The sequence below is a fragment of the Lytechinus pictus genome, chromosome 10 (assembly GCF_037042905.1).
Source record: "Lytechinus pictus isolate F3 Inbred chromosome 10, Lp3.0, whole genome shotgun sequence".
NCBI lineage: Eukaryota > Metazoa > Echinodermata > Echinoidea > Temnopleuroida > Toxopneustidae > Lytechinus > Lytechinus pictus.
In genome coordinates this window covers 2,964,180-2,983,477 of record NC_087254.1, presented here as the reverse complement: position 1 = coordinate 2,983,477, position 19,298 = coordinate 2,964,180, and the positions used below count along the sequence as shown (strand labels likewise).

Here is a 19,298-nt window from a genome sequence, read left to right as displayed (position 1 = left end):
CATGTTTCTTTATCATTATGGGTATTTGTCTAAGAATGTATGCTTTTTCTTTAATACACGACATTTGGTCATTCTTTCTCCTCCTTGCTGTTGTTTCTACAATATTCCTTCAAATTATATCTGCCGTTTTAATCTGTGTGTGATCTTGGGGGTTTGTGGGGGAGCATGCACCACCCTTGTTAGGTTTTGAATTGTACACAAAGCGATTTACTGCAAAGAACTTCTTATGCAGAATTTTCTTTTTTCATGCTAATGTATCAAATTAATTCCTCCTATTGTCTTACTTTTGGGAGATTCTTACACAAATGGTATATATGAACATTATTTACATATTGGACTTATTGATACATATCCAACACAATACAGTATCAGATGTTTATCATTCTTTCGTTTTATTTATTTTGATTGCTGTCCCAATCTTTTTATATCGAAGTATCTTATCGTAATGTCTATTATTAGTTCATTTGCTATGCTTTGCGATTTAAAGGGCTTGCATGTTCCTCCAATAACCTTTCAATTGTCTCATTATTGCTGGTGCTTGTTGGTTCTTCTTCCACCTCATGGAAATGTATATACATGGAAAATATAGACGCATTTTACGTCTTCCCTCGAAGGGTTAATGTCTGTAATATTGCCTAAAATACTTTGCTTATTTTGTTCCTGTTATATAGTCAGCTCTGAATATTCTCCCTCTTTTTATAATTTGAAGGTTCCTAGGATTTAAGTGCTACTGTATATTTGTTTTGTTTTTGTTTTTGTGTTTGTCGTTATTTGTCTGTATTCGTATCTGTCATTCTCGTAATATCATGTCTTGTGTTATTTCGTTTAGCTGATCTGCATACTCCTCCCTATCTCTGGAGATCCCCTAGACATCCTTTGTGATGGCTGTAAACACAAATTTCCCATTTTCTGATATAGATAATGATGAATTACACGATACTTTCCAGGCTGCCTTTAATTCGAAGTTTGATGAACATGATGAATGTAAAAATTCTGTTTTTCATGACTCCGTAGCTCAAACTCTCAATGCACAAGCTAATCTTGATTCTCTTTCTGATCCTAATGATAATACGTATCAACATACCCCCTCGCTCTATTTTACTGATAAACAGATAGCGTCGAAACAACTTGACAACAGTAACTTTCTAATGCTACATTGCAACATTCGCAGTGCCAACAAAAATTTTGAATCACTTCGTTCCCTTTTATTGAATTCTAAGCTCTTTTGTTCTGTGATAGGTTTGTCAGAAACGTGGTTTTCCCACTCTACTCAACTATCCTTTTATACGCTGCCAGGTTATAATTTGGTCACAAATAATAGAATAGGGAAATCAGGTGGAGGCGTTGCTCTTTTTGTATCCCAACAATTCGATTACAGGTTAAGGCCTGATCTTACTCTAATGAATGATGCTATTGAAACACTTTTTGTTGAAATTCTTATGCCCAACGACAAAAATATTCTGGTTGGAACGATTTACAGGCCGCCTAACTCCTCCCACGATGACTTTTTAAATACATTCCATGGGTTATTGGCACTCCATGAGATGGTCAATGAAACGTGTTTTTTACTCGGCGATTTCAATATTGACTTACTAAAATACGATACTGATACTTTTGTTCAAACTTTTTCGGATGTAATAATGACAGCAGGTTTCCTTCCTTTGATAACCAAGCCAACTCGAATCACAGGTACATCGGCTACTCTCATCGACAATATATTTACAAATACCAGAAGTACTCTCTCTACGGGAATAATTCTTTCTGATTTGACGGACCATTTTCCCATATTTTCGCATTTTAAACTAGATACCAACGCCACTGAACACAAAGTTGATCATAATACTCGACGTGATTTTTCTGAAAATAATATGAATCTGTTCAATGAAGAGTTAGGAAATGTTGACTGGTCAGGAATTTACAGTATTCAAAATGCCGAGGATGCATTTGACGCTTTTATGAATAAATTGAATCCATTAATGAATAGCTCTTTTCCCGTAGTGCGATTCAAACGCTCTAATTACAAAAAGGTTCCAAGGTCCCCATGGATTACACCTAGCATTTTGCGCTCAATAAACAGAAAGAATAACCTTTACTTAAAAACTATTTCAAAGCCTTGCGACAGTAATAGAAAAAAGTACACTGACTACAAAAATATTCTGACAGGTATACTGAGAAAATGTAAAAAGAATTATTTTCATAATCAATTTGACCTCTATAGAAACGACGTTAAAAATACATGGAAAGTTATAAAAAACGTTATACAAGGTAACTTCAGAATGTCTACGCCCACGAAAATAAATGTTGATGGTGAATTGGTAGAGGATCCCTTTGCCTTGGCAAATGTTTTTAATGACTATTTTGCATCCGTAGGCCAAAATCTTGCCAGCACAATCCCTGCCTCTTCTAAACACTTCACATCTTTTCTTAATGTCCCTAATCCAAATTCGATATATTTCACACCAACAGACGTAAAAGAACTAGCTGATATAATTTCTGGACTAAAGAATAAAATGAGTTCAGGATGTGACGATATAAGTAACATTCTCCTGAAAAGAAACCTGATACACATTATTAAACCTTTGACTTATATCTTTAATTTGTCTCTTTCTACAGGAGTTGTACCTTCTTCATTAAAGCAAGCCCGAGTAATCCCCATTTTTAAAAAAGGCGACAACACCGTGTTGGGAAATTATCGCCCCATATCATTATTGACATGCCTTTCGAAGGTTTTGGAAAAAGTAATTTTTGTACGCACGACAAAGTTTCTTAATATACATAAATTGTTTTATCCCCTGCAGTTTGGTTTTCGCGAAAAACATAGTACTACTCATGCCCTGTTGTCAACGATTAATAAGATTGCCAATGGAATTGACAAGTATGAGCATACTGTTGGGGTGTTCCTGGACTTCTCCAAGGCTTTCGACACAATCAACCATGATATCCTTTTATACAAGCTTAATTATTATGGAATCAGAGGGATAGCCTTGGAGTGGTTCAGGAACTACCTCAGCAGTAGGCAGCAATATGTTTCCATAGCAAATGTAGATTCCCCTCCCAAATCTATCTCATGTGGAGTCCCCCAAGGCTCAATCTTGGGTCCGCTTCTTTTTTTGGTCTACATTAATGATTTTTATAAATCATCAAGTACTTTATCATTCATTCTTTTTGCCGACGACTCAAATATATTTTTTTCTCATAAGGACCCCAAACATTTACTTGACACACTTAATAAAGAATTAAAACTAGTCTCAGAGTGGATCAAAGCCAACAAATTATCGCTTAATCTCACTAAAACAAAATACATGCTCTTCAGCAATATCATTGATGAACTCCCAGGTAACATTATTTTTGATAATATTAATATTCAAAGAGTATTAAGTACGAAATTTCTAGGAGTAACTATCGACGACAGACTGTCATGGAAAGAACATATAGATAACACATGCAAAATAATTTCACGGAATATTGGAATTATAAATAAAGTTAAATTCTATTTTCCGACTCGTATATTATTAAACTTATACTCTACGCTGATACTCCCGCATTTGAACTTTTGTATTATTGCATGGGGGAGTTGTGCTGATTTTCATTTGAATAGACTTTTACTACTTCAGAAAAAAGCTTTGCGCGTTATTTGCCATTCTCATTATCGGGCACATACGAATGTTCTTTTTAAAACTCATGGAATTCTTAAGATACATGATCTTTACCATTATAATCTTGGATCTTTTATGTTCAACCTTAGTAAAGATGAACTACCAGACGTATTTTATTCTATGTTCACACGAAATATCAATGTACATCACTACCCTACAAGATCTGCTGGACTTTTCCATTTACCTAGAACGAGGACATTATTAACAAACAAACTGTTTATATCTTCTGGTATCAAACTTTGGAATTCACTTCCGCAAACTTTACGAAATAAGCCAACTATTCATAGCTTCAATAGAGCACTTAAAAAAAATCTAACCAATAACTATAACACTCACATCATTCATCCTACTTAGGATATCTTGTGGATCTTCTGTTCTTCTGGATTCCCCCCTCCCCCACCCTGCCTTTATTTCGCTTCTTTTCCCGTCTCCTTTCTTTCGCTCTACCTGTTTTTTTTTTGGGTTTTTTTCTTTCCTTCTTCTTTCTTTCTTTCACTCGTTTTTGTCCTTTGTTTTGTTGTTGTCGTTGTCTTTTTTTTCAATTTGTCTGTTCTTGTAATACTTCGTCTGTCTTGTTTTGGTATAACTTTTTGTCATGTCTTGATCTTGTACCGTTCTGTCACGTCCTGTTTTCGTAACGTTTTGTCTTGTGTGTCCTTTTCACTTTTTCTTCATATCTTGTAAGATAATCCAGCCTTGTTTATTTTTTATTTGGGAGAATATGTAAAAAAAAAAAAAATACATTTAACAAGGATTTACATATAATTTTTACATATAATTTTTACAAGAAAGATATGATGACTTGTTTATTGTATCTATTTTGAACTTCAACAAGAACGATATGATTAGTATATATATATATATTGTTTTTTGCATTAAGTCTTATTTATTAAAGGAAACCTTCAATAACAAGCTTTGCTTTCCAGAAGTTTCCTATTTCATTTCAAAATGTTATATTATATTTTGCTTTACTTTGTAACTTTGTTGAAATTTTGGAATGAATAAATTCGTTGTCAATCAATCAATCAATCAAAAAAAAAAAAGGGGGGGGGGCAGTGTTGCCTATAGCTGTTCGGTCTTTAGAGGCATTTTTGCCTTGCAGGGGCGGATCAAGCCTTTGCCAATAGGGAGGGGGGCGAATTTTTTTTCAGCCATATTTTCCCCGATCGGCCGCTCGAAGTTGATTTTTTTTCTTTGAAGGGGTAGTCCTAATAATCACTTCTTAGCTTTATTCTTATAAATCAACATAAATATTTAATAATCTCATAAGCCTTGTTTAAATGCGAGCGCGAAGCGTGAGCTAATTTGGTTTTTTGTTTTAGATTTATGTATTTTGTCCTAAAAATTGAATATTCCGGGTAATGTTTGTGATCGTGAACAAGATGTGTATGCAACTAAATAATAACTGCGAGCGTACGTTTTGAAGTGATTAAAAAGAGCCCTGTTAAGGACTGCTTGCAGTTAGGCATTAAGACGTTAGGCCTACACATTTAACAAATCAAATAATGCCAAAGAATGGAAATTCTAAACACTTTTTGTAATCGTGAACAGGATAGGTATCAAGTAAACACTTGATTCGAGCGCGAAGGGCGAGCGGAAAAAATATCGAAATTTAGACCTAAAAACGGGACATGTTTTGTAAATCATGAAGATCGATGAGTAATTGGGGATCTTCCTACATTAATAATGAGAGCGTAAAACGCGAGCAGAACATTTTTGTCTCACCTGCATAGCAGAGTGAGACTATATAGGCGCCGCTTTTCCGACGGCGGCGTCGTCAACACCAAATCTTAACCGAAGGTTAAGTTTTTGAAATGACAGCATAACTTAGAGAGTATATAGACCTAGTTCCTGAAACTTGGCCATACGGTTAATCAAGTATTACTGAACATCCTGCATGAGTTTCATGTCACATGAGTAAGGTCAAAGGTCATTTAGGGTCAATGAACTTAGACCATGTTGGGGGAATCAACATCAAAATCTTAACCTAAGGTTAAGTTTTTGAAATGTCATCATAACTTAGAAAATATAAGGACCTAGTTCATGAAACTTGGACATAAGGTTAATCAAGTATTACTAAACATCCTGCATGAGTTTCATGTCACATGACTAAGGTCAAAGGTCATTTAGGGTCAATGAACTTAACTTTTCGCCTAACAACCATACAGAAGGGTAAGAAGCATAAACTGAGAATGCAGTTTTTGTATGATTAATAGGGGAATCAGTGCATCAGAAAATATAAACGATGGATGAGTACAATAAACTGAACAATGAAGAACAAACGACAAGTGTATCACACTTTGCAAAAGCGAATGTTACCTTGGAAATTTATTTTTTTCATTAAAAAAGGTACAGTAAATTAACTTTAAAAAGTATTAATTGAAAACAAGAATACAATATTGTTGGAATTTGGCTGTCATGCATGCAAAAAAGTCATCAGATCGATGGTAATTTTTAAATGTGTTTTTGATGTTTTATTAGAGAATTAAATAATTTATGATACAATTCTTCACAAGTATTGTAAACTGCTAACTAAATATATATCATGTTGGCCTGCGTTTGTTGAAACGTTTATTTAAAAAAAGTGGGGAGGCGGGTTGGAGTCCCGCTCCAAGTTCCACGGCCATGTTTCTAGCAAGTTGTATAACTTTGTGATAGAGGGAGATCAATCATCAAAGGCGTACCGCATGCCAAATTTCCTAAGGCAAAGTGAGCGAGCCGAAAGATTAAACTTCTTTAAATTAAAATATATTTTGGCATGTTGTACTATCGAGGTATCTCACCCTATTCCTTTCCCTTTCTTTCATAGCCCCATTCATCTGTATGCCAGGAAGTCCAAGTGTGTTGGGTGATTTTGAATTGATGAAATCGTTTTAATCTGAATTTGTTTATATAATAATATATTTCAAACGCAAACATACTACAAAAACAATATAACATCAGAAAATGCATTAACATGATATATAAATCAGACATGTGACATCATTCATCTAAATAGAATTCATTCATAATGAAATTCGATATACTTGTATTGAAATAGTGAACCACGTAGTAACAAATTTTGGCCTACATATATTTGGGAAAAAATCTTGGTCGATACAATATAGGCCTACTGAACAGTGGTATATAATAGGCCTATTAAAAGTAGGGGTGTGGAGGTGCTCAGGTATGGCGTTTTGACAGGGCGTTACACTACCCCACCCCCCAAAAAAAAAAAAATAATAATAAAAAAAATAAATAAATAAAATACAATGAAAAAAATAACATTAACAAAAATCATTCAAAAAAATGAATACATGTAAATAGATCTAGATAAAAACGGTAATAATAAAAACGAATAGAGGAAAAAAATAGAAGGTAAATATAAGGAAATGAGAGAATTTCCCCCCCCCCTATGAAAAGAGTAAGAAATTGGGGAAAAAATCAATTAAACAATGAAAAATTGAAAATAAAATTCAATCCGCATGACGTTAAATTGACAACAGTGCTTTCTTTTGGTCGGATAGTTGCGTTCCTCTAACTAAGTGAAAAATTGTTCATTTTCTTTCACGCATCGTCAACGCGATTAACTAGCAGCGCGAGCGCTTTTAGCGAAAATCATCCAGGCACTGCGCCCAGAGTGCAGGGCTAGGCTACGGGCGCGACGACGTGGCACGCGTGCGTGTACTGAGTACTGCATGTGCGACGTGGACGTGGTATTTGTTAATTTTGTGTAGGGGGAAATTCCACAACCATGAGTGGCACTTCTGGAATGTTTAAACTCAAACCATTCTACGATTTTGACAGCACACAGATTGAACTCCCAGGCTGCATGTTCAAGATGTCTAATATTCAAGGGAATTCATCGCAAACGAACAACGAAGAGGTGAATATTAATGTCGTAAGCAGTTATGAGTTAACTAAAAATGTGGACCGTCTAACGCACGTAAGCGGAGCGCGGTCTGGTATTTCAGCATGTTCAGGTATTCAGAAATGACTTGGGGGAAAATGGATTTTGAAGCTTTTTTTATATTTGAAATAACTAGACCACTTGTTTGCTTACTTTTAAAGTTTGAATTTAGAATAGATCTGCTTATATTAAAGCCTAGTAAGTACTTAGAGGGTGATGTTTTGTGAGTCCAAACTTCGCGTGTGTCCATACTTTGCAGTTCGCGGATGGTCATTCTCAATGAATTAGACTCAAAACTAACCAATATCCTTAAAATCTTACATCAATGGAAAAGCGACCTAAAATTACCCTTTGATTTAAGTGTCTTTAGAATGAGTTCAGTATAGTTCATGCATGAAAATATGATCGGCAAATTTGTCATCGTTAGCGCCCGTTCCGAAGAAATCAGAAATCGTCAACAAGTCTCACGATATCATCAGTTTGCAAGCAGAATAGCAGATATCATTATCATTCATAAAAAAATGTGAGTTCAATGTGGTACTGGCTGATTTTATAGCATTTTGTCGTCAATCGGATACAAATATCTCACCTTTTGAGCTTGAGTTTTTATTTAAATCTCCACAAAAACTTTGGTCCGCAAAGTTAGGTCACACTTTTTCAGAACGGTTTTTCAGCACAGCGCGCATTCGTCGATCGGAATAGAATTTTGAGATGATTTTACAGTTTATGATCTCGCCGTCAATGTAACTATTTCTTGAATTGGTTTCGTATAAATTATGAATATTTTGGGAACAAATTTAAGCCAGAAATATATTTTTGAAAAGTCCACTAATATTGGACACCCCATCATACATGTACGTTTTTTTTATTTGTACTCGTATGAGTTGTATTTTGCCTTTTCGGAGATTAATGTCATATCACTGACGTGCTAAGTTAATCTTCACGGAGCCAGGGATGGATGCCATTGCTCTGCACGCTCCGAGGAATTGGGCAACAATAATATTACTCAAAAATACTCGTTTTCTCTAGGGTGAGCCTAAACTTACGTAAATGGGCTACAATATTGGTTTGCTACTTTGGGCCAAAAATCATCGTTTTTTTTTAGTACAATTACGTTTAAATACATGAAAATATTTAAAGTATCTAGAGGAGAATTTACTCACAGTGTGTTATTGTCGCCATCTTTGTTATTGTAGCCTAGCTGCAAGACGCGTATACATGTAGAGAGCGTCAATATCATGAGCAGTGCTAACTTAGATTAAAAATACTTGCACCATGGCCGATAAATATGAATCTTAAAGATTCATGAAAATCCAATAAAGAATAAGAAAGTTATACATGTCTTTAGTTAAAGCTTTGATTATTGCGATGTCAGAGATGAACAGCCCCCTTCCCCCTAAATTCCAATTTTTGTCTCACCTGCATAGCAGAGTGAGACTATAGGCGCCGCTTTTCCGACGGCGGCGGCGGCGTCAACACCAAATCTTAACCTGAGGTTAAGTTTTTGAAATGACAGCATAACTTAGAAAGTATATGGACCTAGTTCATGAAACTTGGCCATAAGGTTAATCAAGTATTACTGAACATCCTGCCTGAGTTTCATGTCACATGACCAAGGTCAAAGGTCATTTAGGGTCAATGAACTTAGACCATGTTGGGGGAATCAACATCAAAATCTTAACCTAAGGTTAAGTTTTTGAAATGTCATCATAACTTAGAAAATATATGGACCTAGTTCATGAAACTTATACATAAGGTTAATCAAGTATCACTGAACATCCTGCATGAGTTTCACGTCACATGACCAAGGTCAAAGGTCATTTAGGGTCAATGAACTTTGGCCGAATTGGGGGTATCTGTTGAATTACCATCATAACTTTGAAAGTTTATGGATCTGATTCATGAAACTTGGACATAATAGTAATCAAGTATTACTGAACATCCTGTGCAAGTTTCAGGTCACATGATCAAGGTCAAAGGTCATTTAGGGTCAATGAACTTTGGCCAAATTGGGGTATTTGTTGAATTACAGCCATAAATTTGAAAGTGTGTTGGTCTAGTTCATAAAACTTGGACATAATAGTAATCAAGTATCACTGAACATCCTGTGCGAGTTTCAGGTCACATGATCAAGGTCAAAGGTCATGTAAGGTCAAAGAACTTTGGTCACGTTGGGGGTATTTGTTGAATTGCCATCATATCTCTATAAGTGTATTGGTCTAGTTCATAAAACGTGGAAATAAGAGTAACCAAGTATCACTGAACATCTTGTGCGAGTTATAGTAGTTTTCAAAATCAGCACTGCTGCTATATTGAATCGCGTGATGCAGGTGAGACGGCCAGAGGCATTCCACTTGTTTATAAATAGAAAAGGTGATTCGAAATGATGTTTCTGATGATATAGAACCTGGGGTCTATCCCTCACTCAAACAAATTCACTTTCATTATTTTGAGAAAAATTTCTTTTTTTTATGTCACCCGATTTATGGGGAAATGCTTGTCTGGGAGTGCTATGTCAATTCAAAAGTTTAAAAATGTATAACTTCTCCAGACTAGGCAGTCTCACTTGCCACTATAATGCCTAAAGTAAACTCAGATTTTTAAAATGGACATCTGTAGACTGTATTTCTGTGTGAATTTTGTTCTTTTTTTTTTAGTATGATTAATCAAATTTTCACTACAGCAGTGCCAGTAAGCAGATCGAAGGGTCAAATTTGTTAAATGACCAGCTCCAAACCAGACCATAGTTTAGTCAAGTTTCTTGTTTTTATTGTCTTGAATTCTGTAAATATTGTAGGTTGACCCAGCTGTAGCAGCGCTAGAACGTCGACAGGAAGCCATTTTGGCAGACCTTAGCTCAATGGAAACAGATGTAGCCTCATTAACTAGCAAGATTCAGCCCACTGCACAGGTCAAGACTCCGGCTCCCTCAACTTCTGCTTCACAGTCATCCTCAAACTTGGTGAGACATTGAGCACTTTTAGAAATGTACGTCCACATAGTGAACTGGTACGAAATGACGTCATTTTTTGGCCTGCCATATGCCTCACGTCCTCACACACGTCCACTCTCAAAATCGAGAACCTCGCCACATCCATTTTGCGGTTCTCCTAAATCATAGACGACGTGCACGTGAGTGACGTCATTTTAACCGTTCAAGCCCAGCATGAAGATCAACCTTTCCCTTTTAAAACACAGTTTTCAGCGACTTTTCACAAAATTAATGTAAGTTGTACGATGCATTATGTTTATCATATTTGAAATTGCTTTCTGATCTCCAAAATATACATCGAAATATATCCTAACTCGCGTAAAAAGGAATCAAAGCAAGTGAAAGGGCACATGTGCACAAGTTGCACCTTCGCATCACCCGACCAGGTCGCCAGGCGATGGTGCGCCAGATCTTCCGGGTCGGGCAGCATGTCATGACCCGCTGGTTATCGCGCTGTTTCATGTGGACGTACGTACACGTACAAGTCGAGTGAAATCTAAAGTATTCGCATCTGTAGTGAACAAGGGCAGACGACGACGTTGACTCGAAGGATCAGAGGACTGCTACGTCGTTCACGTTCACTGCTCCTAAAACTCTCCATTGATTTCATCAGATCTCTACGGACTTGAGATGTCTTGTTTCCATACAGTTTTTTTTTTTTCTTGGGGGGGGGGGGGCTATTTGAATAACATAATGAAACTGGGCAACGTCTTACATTGATCTGATCAACCACAACTATAGACGGCCAGCCACATCAACATTTAAAAGACATGTTTGTTCAAAGTATATTCTAGATATGATGTATTTTTATGCAGGCCTTGGAGATTTGTTATGCACTTTTATGCCAATTTTTGATGTAATATTGATATTTTTTGCCCTGTCTTTTTTTTTATACTGGGTAGCATTGTCAGCTACAAAACTACTTCCCACAATGGACCTGTAATTTTAGTGAACCCCCTTCCCTTGAAAAGAAATATAGGGGGGGGGGGCAAACTGTCTCCATTTGACTTTGTGCTATAATAAACAGCTAGTCTTTGAAATTTAAATATACCTTTTGAGATAAATAATTAGGGAAAATTTGATGGCCTTGAGTGGGATTTGTAGAAATATTGTTCTTCAGCAAGAAACAATACTTCTACGCATCCCACGAAAATTGGTCATCCAATATTATCATTTAGATACCCCCACAAAGCTAAATTAATAAAGCAAAAAAAAAGTTTTTACTCACCATTTTATGTCAATCCTGTAAATCATGAGCATGGCAACTGAGTATTGTAATTAAAAAAAAAAGAGATCTGTGTAAAGATGCGCTAGCGTATAGTGCAAGCGCATTTCAATTCAATAAATTGCCACAATCTCACTCCTTTGCCACACCTGGCAACTGATACGCAATGCAATTTTATTGTGACGTAACAATAGCTTCATGCGCACAATCATTTATTAACTAAAGATAATCTTGTAGGTGGGGCAAAATATTCATGTCATATTGCAGGGTGCGACATAAGCGCTTGCCCGATTGCCTGGGGCAAGTGTTTTGAAGCAAAGACAAAAACTGCTTGCCCGAATCGGGCAAGCAAAATTCTCCTATGGAAATTATATTTTAGAAAGATTCCCCATATTTCACCATCAAAATATAGAAAAGAATAAGAGACAAAAAAAAGCAATGTCATTAATTTCTTCTTTCGAATTGCAAAATTTGCGCCATTTTCTGCAATAAACACACAGCTCAGAGACGTACACACACACACAGAATCAATGGCAGTGTAGCATACCTAGCTAGCTAGCTAGCGCCTAGTCCACGCAGCCGATGTATGTAGTTAAATTTCTACTGAGTACGGTGCTGCACGAACCGAAGTTTGCTCTGGAAGAAATCTCCCACAGAACTGTCAAAATTCACATTTCTTACCAATGAAAATTCTTGTAGTGTCCATATTTCCTAAAAATTGGGGGTAGCTCTGTCATTTGTAAGCAGTAAAAGGAGAAATTTTCACTTCTGTTATGCTTCAAAAAGATCGGGTTTCGAATGATCGTCTGTATCGCACACACTGAAATACATTGTTTGACAGTCCCACATATGCATTTGTGTGTATGTTGATAAACGTGGTTTCTTTCGTAACTATTTTTTTTAGCCAAAGAAATTGATAAATTTTCTTCTTTATTTATGACTGGATAGTTTGAGCTTTCTTCCTCTCTATTTTCTTTCTTTCTGCCTATCTTTCCTTTTTTTGAATCTCTCTTTATATATATTTCTTTAAATTTCCTTCCTTTTGTTCATTTTTTCTGTTACTATATCTGTCTTTCTTTTTGTCATTCATTTCTTTCTTTCTTTTTTTTCTTTCTTCCTCCCATCCAACCTTTGTTTACCTATTTTTTTAATCCTTCCTTCTTTTTCCCCTTCCTTTCCTTCTTGCTTACTGTCTTCCTTCCGTCCATCAATTCTTTACCTTTTCTTCCTGTCTTTTCTCCTTCCTTACTTTCTTCATCCCTTTCATTCTTTCTTTTCTTTCTTTATTTCTTTCCTTCATTCCTTCCTTTCTTTTTGTCTTTCATTCTTTCTTTCTCCTTTCTTTCTTTCTGTTTTTCTTTATTTCTGTCTTTCGTTCTTTTGATCTTTCTTTTTTTCCATCCATCCTTTCTTTTCTTCCTTATTTTTTCTTTCTTCCTTTGATCTCTTTCTTTCCTTCATTCCTTCCTTCACTTCTTTCTGTCTTTTGTTCTATCTTTTTTTTCTTCCTTCCATCTATCCTTATACCTCTCCTTTTTTCTTATCTTCCTTCTTTCCTTTCTCTCGTTTTCTTTCTTTCTCTTTTCCTTCCTTCCATCAATCCTTTACCTTTTCTTTTTCTCTTTCTTCCTTTTTACCTTTTTTCTTTCTTTTTCTTTTTTTATTCGTTTCTTTCTTTCCTTTCTCTTCCCCTCAGTTTTTTTTCTATTTTTTTTCTTTCCTTCTTTCTTTCTTTCCTTCTTTCTTTCTGATTTTCTTTTTTTTTGGTCTTTTGTTCTTTTGATCTTTCTTTTTTTTCCATCCATCCTTTCTTTTCTTCCTTATTTTTTCTTTCTGCCTTCCTTCATCTCTTTCCTTCATTTCTTTCTGTCTTTCGTTGTATCTATCTTTTCTTTTTTTCTTTTTTCCTTCCTTCCATCTATCCTTATACCTTTTCTTTCTTCCTGTTTTCCTTCTTTACTTTCTCTCGTTTCCTTCCTTTCTGTTGACCTTTTTTCTTTCTTTTTTTCCTTTTATTCATTCCTTTCTTTCCTTCCTTTCTCTTCCTCTAATTTTTTCCCCTATTTTTTTCTTTCTTTTTTCTTTCCATCCTCCTTTCCCTTCTTTCTTCCTTTCTTTCTTTTCATCTTTCTCTTCCCCGCAACCATTCTCTCTTTCTTTCTTTATTTCTTACTATTCTTTCTTCCTTCCTTTATTTCTTCGTCCTTTCTGTCTTTCTTCTTACTTTTTTTTCTTTCATTCTCTCCCCCTCTCTTATTTTTTTTCTCTGGTTATTTTCAGTGATTTCCCCTTTTTTATTGTGTGTCCTAGTCCCCTCCAAAATATATGGAAAATATATGAGATTAGGAAATTAATTGAAGAGCATATTTACCATATATATTTTGTCATGATGTTCAAGATAAAAATCATTAAAAAAAAGAAATACAACTACAGGGTACATCGGTAGTCATGTTGAAAAATGTATTTTTAAAGCCGTCAATGGTATGGTATGTAAAACTATAAGGCTATAACTTGTTTTGAAGCAATAAAACTTTGTTTTGAAGGATTTTTTCGGGCAAGTGAAATCTATATTCGGGCAAGTATTTTCCAACTCTTTGAAAATTTACTTGCCCGACTGGGCAAGTGCTTCAAAAAAGTTATGTAGCACCCTGCATATTGGATGGTTTTCATAGGCACACATTAAAAATCAGTTTTAATATTTTGTCTCTTTGAAACAAGCTCGCAAGACGTCAAAAAATATCTGCGCCTCTAAAACCCTCATCTAAATAATAATACTTAATATAGAAAATAAAATAGACAATATTTGTGTATAATGAAAGACAAAAGTGTGTTTGAAAAAAGAGTTACCTGTTTTGGCACTTGGTAATGTCATTATTGCAACATGAATATATTGAGAAGTGAATTGTGTGTTATCATTCATTGAATGTTGCATTATGGGTAATTAACCGGGCCAGATATGAGTTATTGAGGACTTATGGTGGGGCTATTTAGGCTGCAGGTATGTATGCCCTTTTAAATGTTACTTTATTCTACTTATATTGCCTAGGTGTCCGGATGTCTCCATGATGTTGTAATCTATGCAAACCCCAACAACCCTCCATACTCACTGCTGGTCCTGTATGAGCAGCTGAAGCAGCAGTTCAGATGCATCACAAAGGTTCACATGCACTCCTCCATATCCTCGGTCCCTGATAAACTACTCGGTTATTTCAACCAAAATGGCAGCCAGCCATTGCAGAGGATGGAAGCTCAACTCTCAATCACCCTCATCTGGAAGAATGGTAAATTGATTTTTTTTTCTTGTGAAAACAAAATCCATCTAAGAATTATTTCTTCTGTAGTTCTTCATGAATAAAAGATAATGTTCATTTTCCAGTTTTTTGACAATTATGAAAATGTGTACTGATATTAAACTGACTTGTATGTTAACGTTCAAACTTCAAAGTCTGATGGGCATCAGATCAGCTTTCATGGTGAATGCAATATGGATTATCATTTGACGATTCCAGACTTTTTCGAAAAGCATTCGAGGGAAAAGCAAACTCAGTGTACCAGCAAGAAAGTCTTTGGCCAGCCTACTTTGCCTCATGTAGTTTGTAGGCCATGGCTTTCATATAAGCCATTTTCCAGTGTGGTGAAAATGTCTGCTCGTCATATATATATCTTGTTCTACTCTGAATGATTTATATTTGAATGATGTTGATGAATGCAGTCAATTATCTCCCTTTAATACGCTTGAAGACCAGTTGTAAAACATGGTGATAAAACTTGATAGGTTTTTTTTTCCTGTTTTCATCATGCAGTTCAATTGTATTTGTGAGGTTATATAATACATGTATGCCCTTCCGTTGGGATCTTGGGCAGTATGATGGGGGGACCTAAAGCTACGCACTTTGTTTTCAAACAATAAAAACTATCCCAATTTTGATATTTCAACAAATTATCTTTCACTAATTTGTGGCAAACATTCTAAAGATCGTTAACCAAGAAGAAAATATCGCAAAACTCACTAATACGAAAATCCCGCCGTGTTTTCCGAACACCTCTTGATTTCGCCGCCCGATGTAGAAGGGGTCCTTAAGCTACGCACTCGATTTATCATGCAAAAAAATAGTATTTCCTGTGCCTCAATTTCTAAAATATATTCAAATTATTATAGGATAAAATGAAATTAAAGCGAATATAACTCCAAAATTCCAAACAGTTGTTGGTTTTCTCTGCATTTAGAGATTTACTGCAGCCTCTGTTGAAAAAATTGAATAGGAATCGTTCGTCACTCTGCAGTCACAGTTCCACACACAGAGTGCGCATTTGCCATAAAAACTGCATGCACGATGAGTGGTGCGTAGCTTTAGGACCCGCGCAGCTTTAGGACCCCCTACCATACATGTACAGTAGGTCAAGTTGTGATCAGCATGTCACCATTTTGTAGTGTTATACCTACATGTATGTTGCATTACATTCTCCTCCAATTTTTCTTTTTCAAGTATCACAAGGTCCAGAGATGAAGATCCTGGCCAACTGCCAGACCCCCATCCAAGGGGAGGTGAACATCCTGCGCTACCTGAGCCGTCTCCTGACCCCTGCCTATGATGCCTCTGACGATATCATCACCGTAGCAAACATCGACAACTTCCTGGACCTGGCCAGCTCTACATTGCTCAAAGGGAGCTCCAAGGAAAAGGCTGCGGGAGTTAGAAGTCTCAACTCTGCCTTGGGGAGGGGGATGTGGCTTGCCGGGAACAGCCCTACGGTGGCCGACATTGCAGTTTGGAGCGCTCTTCACCAGACTAACTTGGCCAAAGGAGCGCCATCTAATGTTCAGAAGTGGCTGAAGTCTTGTGCTGCTCAAAGTGATTTCAGGACTGCTCTTAGTGCTGTAGCTTGAATCTTGATGATTTCAAATTGAGAGAATGAGTCACACCTGTACTTGGTTGCTTGCTATTGTAGGTTAGGTAGAAAGATTATACTAACTGTAGAAAACAAAGATTTATTTTGAGAATGTTTGTGTCAATGCAAATCTCTACTAAGAACCTTTTTATCTTTTTTTGCACTATTAATCTTATGCGAATTGTGTTTTTCAACAAAAAATCATAAATGTCTGATTATCTTTACTTTTGTTGGTTAAAGTTGGTTTAAATGGATTTATTTTATGCTATTTATGATCACAAAAGGGTCCCAACAAAGTTCATTGAAAAAAAGAGTTTTGAAAAAACAGAGAAATGCATCAGAATTAAAAAAAAAAACAATGAAATACATAATAGATTAATTTCGTTTTGGCAATTTTTTGGTCAATATTTGTTAAAAATCTAAAAATTGATACTCTCACCAAAAATTAGCATTCTACTAGTTATATAAAGTGAGTTAAAGGCAAAAACATACACAAAAAACAAACTTAGGGTAAATTTCATATGCTTATTTGCATAAATCATTAAAAATATAAACAATTACATTTTTGAAAATTTTACTATACAGTCTTGCAGTTTACATCCGGCTTCACACGTGCAGATTTTTGCGGCGATCTCGCAATCAGCGGCGGAGATCTGAAGGGGGGGATCTGGTCTGAAATAGCCCAGTTAAAATATGGTTAAAGCACATGGCACATAATGTGGTCGTTCCTTTGCCATTTGTCATCATTTGCTGATAAATTTTTGTTAAGACTGTTTTGTTCACACTTGCACAACAATGGAATTGATACAATAGCCCTGGTCCCATAGCATAAAAGTTTCCATTATGGTAACTTTGCCATCCAATGGTAACTTGCATGAAATCCTTGATTCTGATTGGCTGTTGATCATCGTTACCATGGTAGTTACCATTGGATGGCAAAGTTAACATAATAGTAACTTTTATGCAACAGGGCCCTGGACAAGTCCATTTTTCAGGAAAAATGCAGGACACATTTTTTGAAAGTGCGAGGATATTCATGGTAACAAAATGGCAATAAATCTGAAATTTGGAGCCAACTACTTCCTCAATTTTAACCCAATGCTCATGAGTGTTAGTATAATTTGGTCTTGGAGTGAAGATGTGCAAGTTATATTTTGATATTGTGACATGGCAATTTATCTGGGGGGGGGGGGGTGTTATTTTGATTGTCACATGAAGCCTTAACCACCCACAGTCATGGAAAACCCTGGAAAAATTTGTGGTCATGGAAAGTCAGGGAATTTGGAAAATTTGTGAAAAGTCATGGAATTGCATTTACCTCTTAGCTATGGCAGCTTTCCAGTTTGTTGTGTCTCGCAACTCTCATACTCTGCTATCATAATTGGTGTTCATGATTTCCATATTTCCTAGTTTTGTGGCATCCCAAATTCTACATAACTCCCGGGATGTCACGGGAAGTCATTGAAAGCAGCAATTTAGTCATGGAAAAGTCATGGAATTCTGTTTTCAAATTTCTGTGGGAACCCTGTAATATGGTCTCATCACATTGTTCCTCTTCTTCCAAATTTAAATCAATATTCAGGCATATGTTTAACACATTGTGTTGGTAGTGTCGTTAAACCTCAATCAACAATCCACACTTACATCAGGATAGACAACCTCGTGCTTCTCTATAAATGCTGTTAACAATATTATGCAAGCCATTATAATACTGGTGGCAGTAGTCCTTATCTGTATTTTGGCTTTGTCACAAAATCTTGCTATTTGACTTATATTATTTTGAGTTGATATAATACGTTGTATTCAAGGTTTATTTAGGGTTTATCTGAATCTGAATAATCAGAGTAAGCCAAGTATTTTCATTTAATAAACATTGCAGAAGTGTCCTTTCCAACTACGAGTTCAGTTTGAATTATATTGTTGTCAGTCAAACCATTTCAAGAAGAAAACCTAACTCCACCACTAGAATAAGTGAATGAATGAACAAAGGGGTTTGTTACTTTGTTTCCAAATACAGTTTGAAGGTTGTGCACCCTTGTGCACAGTGAGTGGATGACAGATTCTTCAAATAAAGTAGATTTACCTGTATCTATAAGGAGTACTGCAGGCTAAAACTAATATCTAATGAGTAAATTTAACAACAAAATGCTGAAAATTTCATCAAAATCTGATAATAAAATTATTGAATTGTTAAGTTTAGCAATATTTTGTGCACATAGTAATATGCATGCTGTCATGAATAAGCAATAGGTGGGCTGAGTTTGATTTGGGAAACGGGAAACACTCCCACTTTGTTATTATTATTATTTGTTTCGTGTCACCTGTGCCTGGGAGGCGAAAAGCGAACTAAATCAATATGCCCCGCAGGTCTCTCCCGATATATCTGATTGCAGGAGTGCAGGTGGACCACTACACCGGGGTTTCCCTTTCTCTTATACGAATAGTGCAGTGGGTTCTTAACGTGCGCAGGTGGTGTCTCTCTACTTTACGGGGCCTCCATTTAACATCCTCTCCAAGGGACAGAGTGTTTTCCACTGAACAACATGGCCTGCATGTATGGAAGGGGGGAGAGATGTTTACACACAACGCAGGCCCCAGTCATCTACCTGGGGGGTGCTCGAACCAGCAATCTTTGGTTCTACAGGC

At 36.1% G+C, this 19,298-nt stretch overlaps 1 protein-coding gene across 1 annotated transcript; it reads left to right on the top strand.

Annotated features, from left to right (window-relative positions):
• Positions 1–7,122: 7,122 nt before the first annotated feature.
• Positions 7,123–18,546, top strand: LOC129269607 (aminoacyl tRNA synthase complex-interacting multifunctional protein 2-like). The gene is made up of 4 exons (XM_064105130.1): positions 7,123–7,521; positions 10,343–10,507; positions 14,809–15,043; positions 16,250–18,546. The coding sequence occupies exons 1-4, from the start codon at positions 7,390–7,392 to the stop codon at positions 16,648–16,650; spliced, it is 933 nt and encodes a 310-aa protein (XP_063961200.1). The 5' UTR covers positions 7,123–7,389; the 3' UTR covers positions 16,651–18,546.
• The last annotated feature ends 752 nt before the right edge of the window (positions 18,547–19,298 follow it).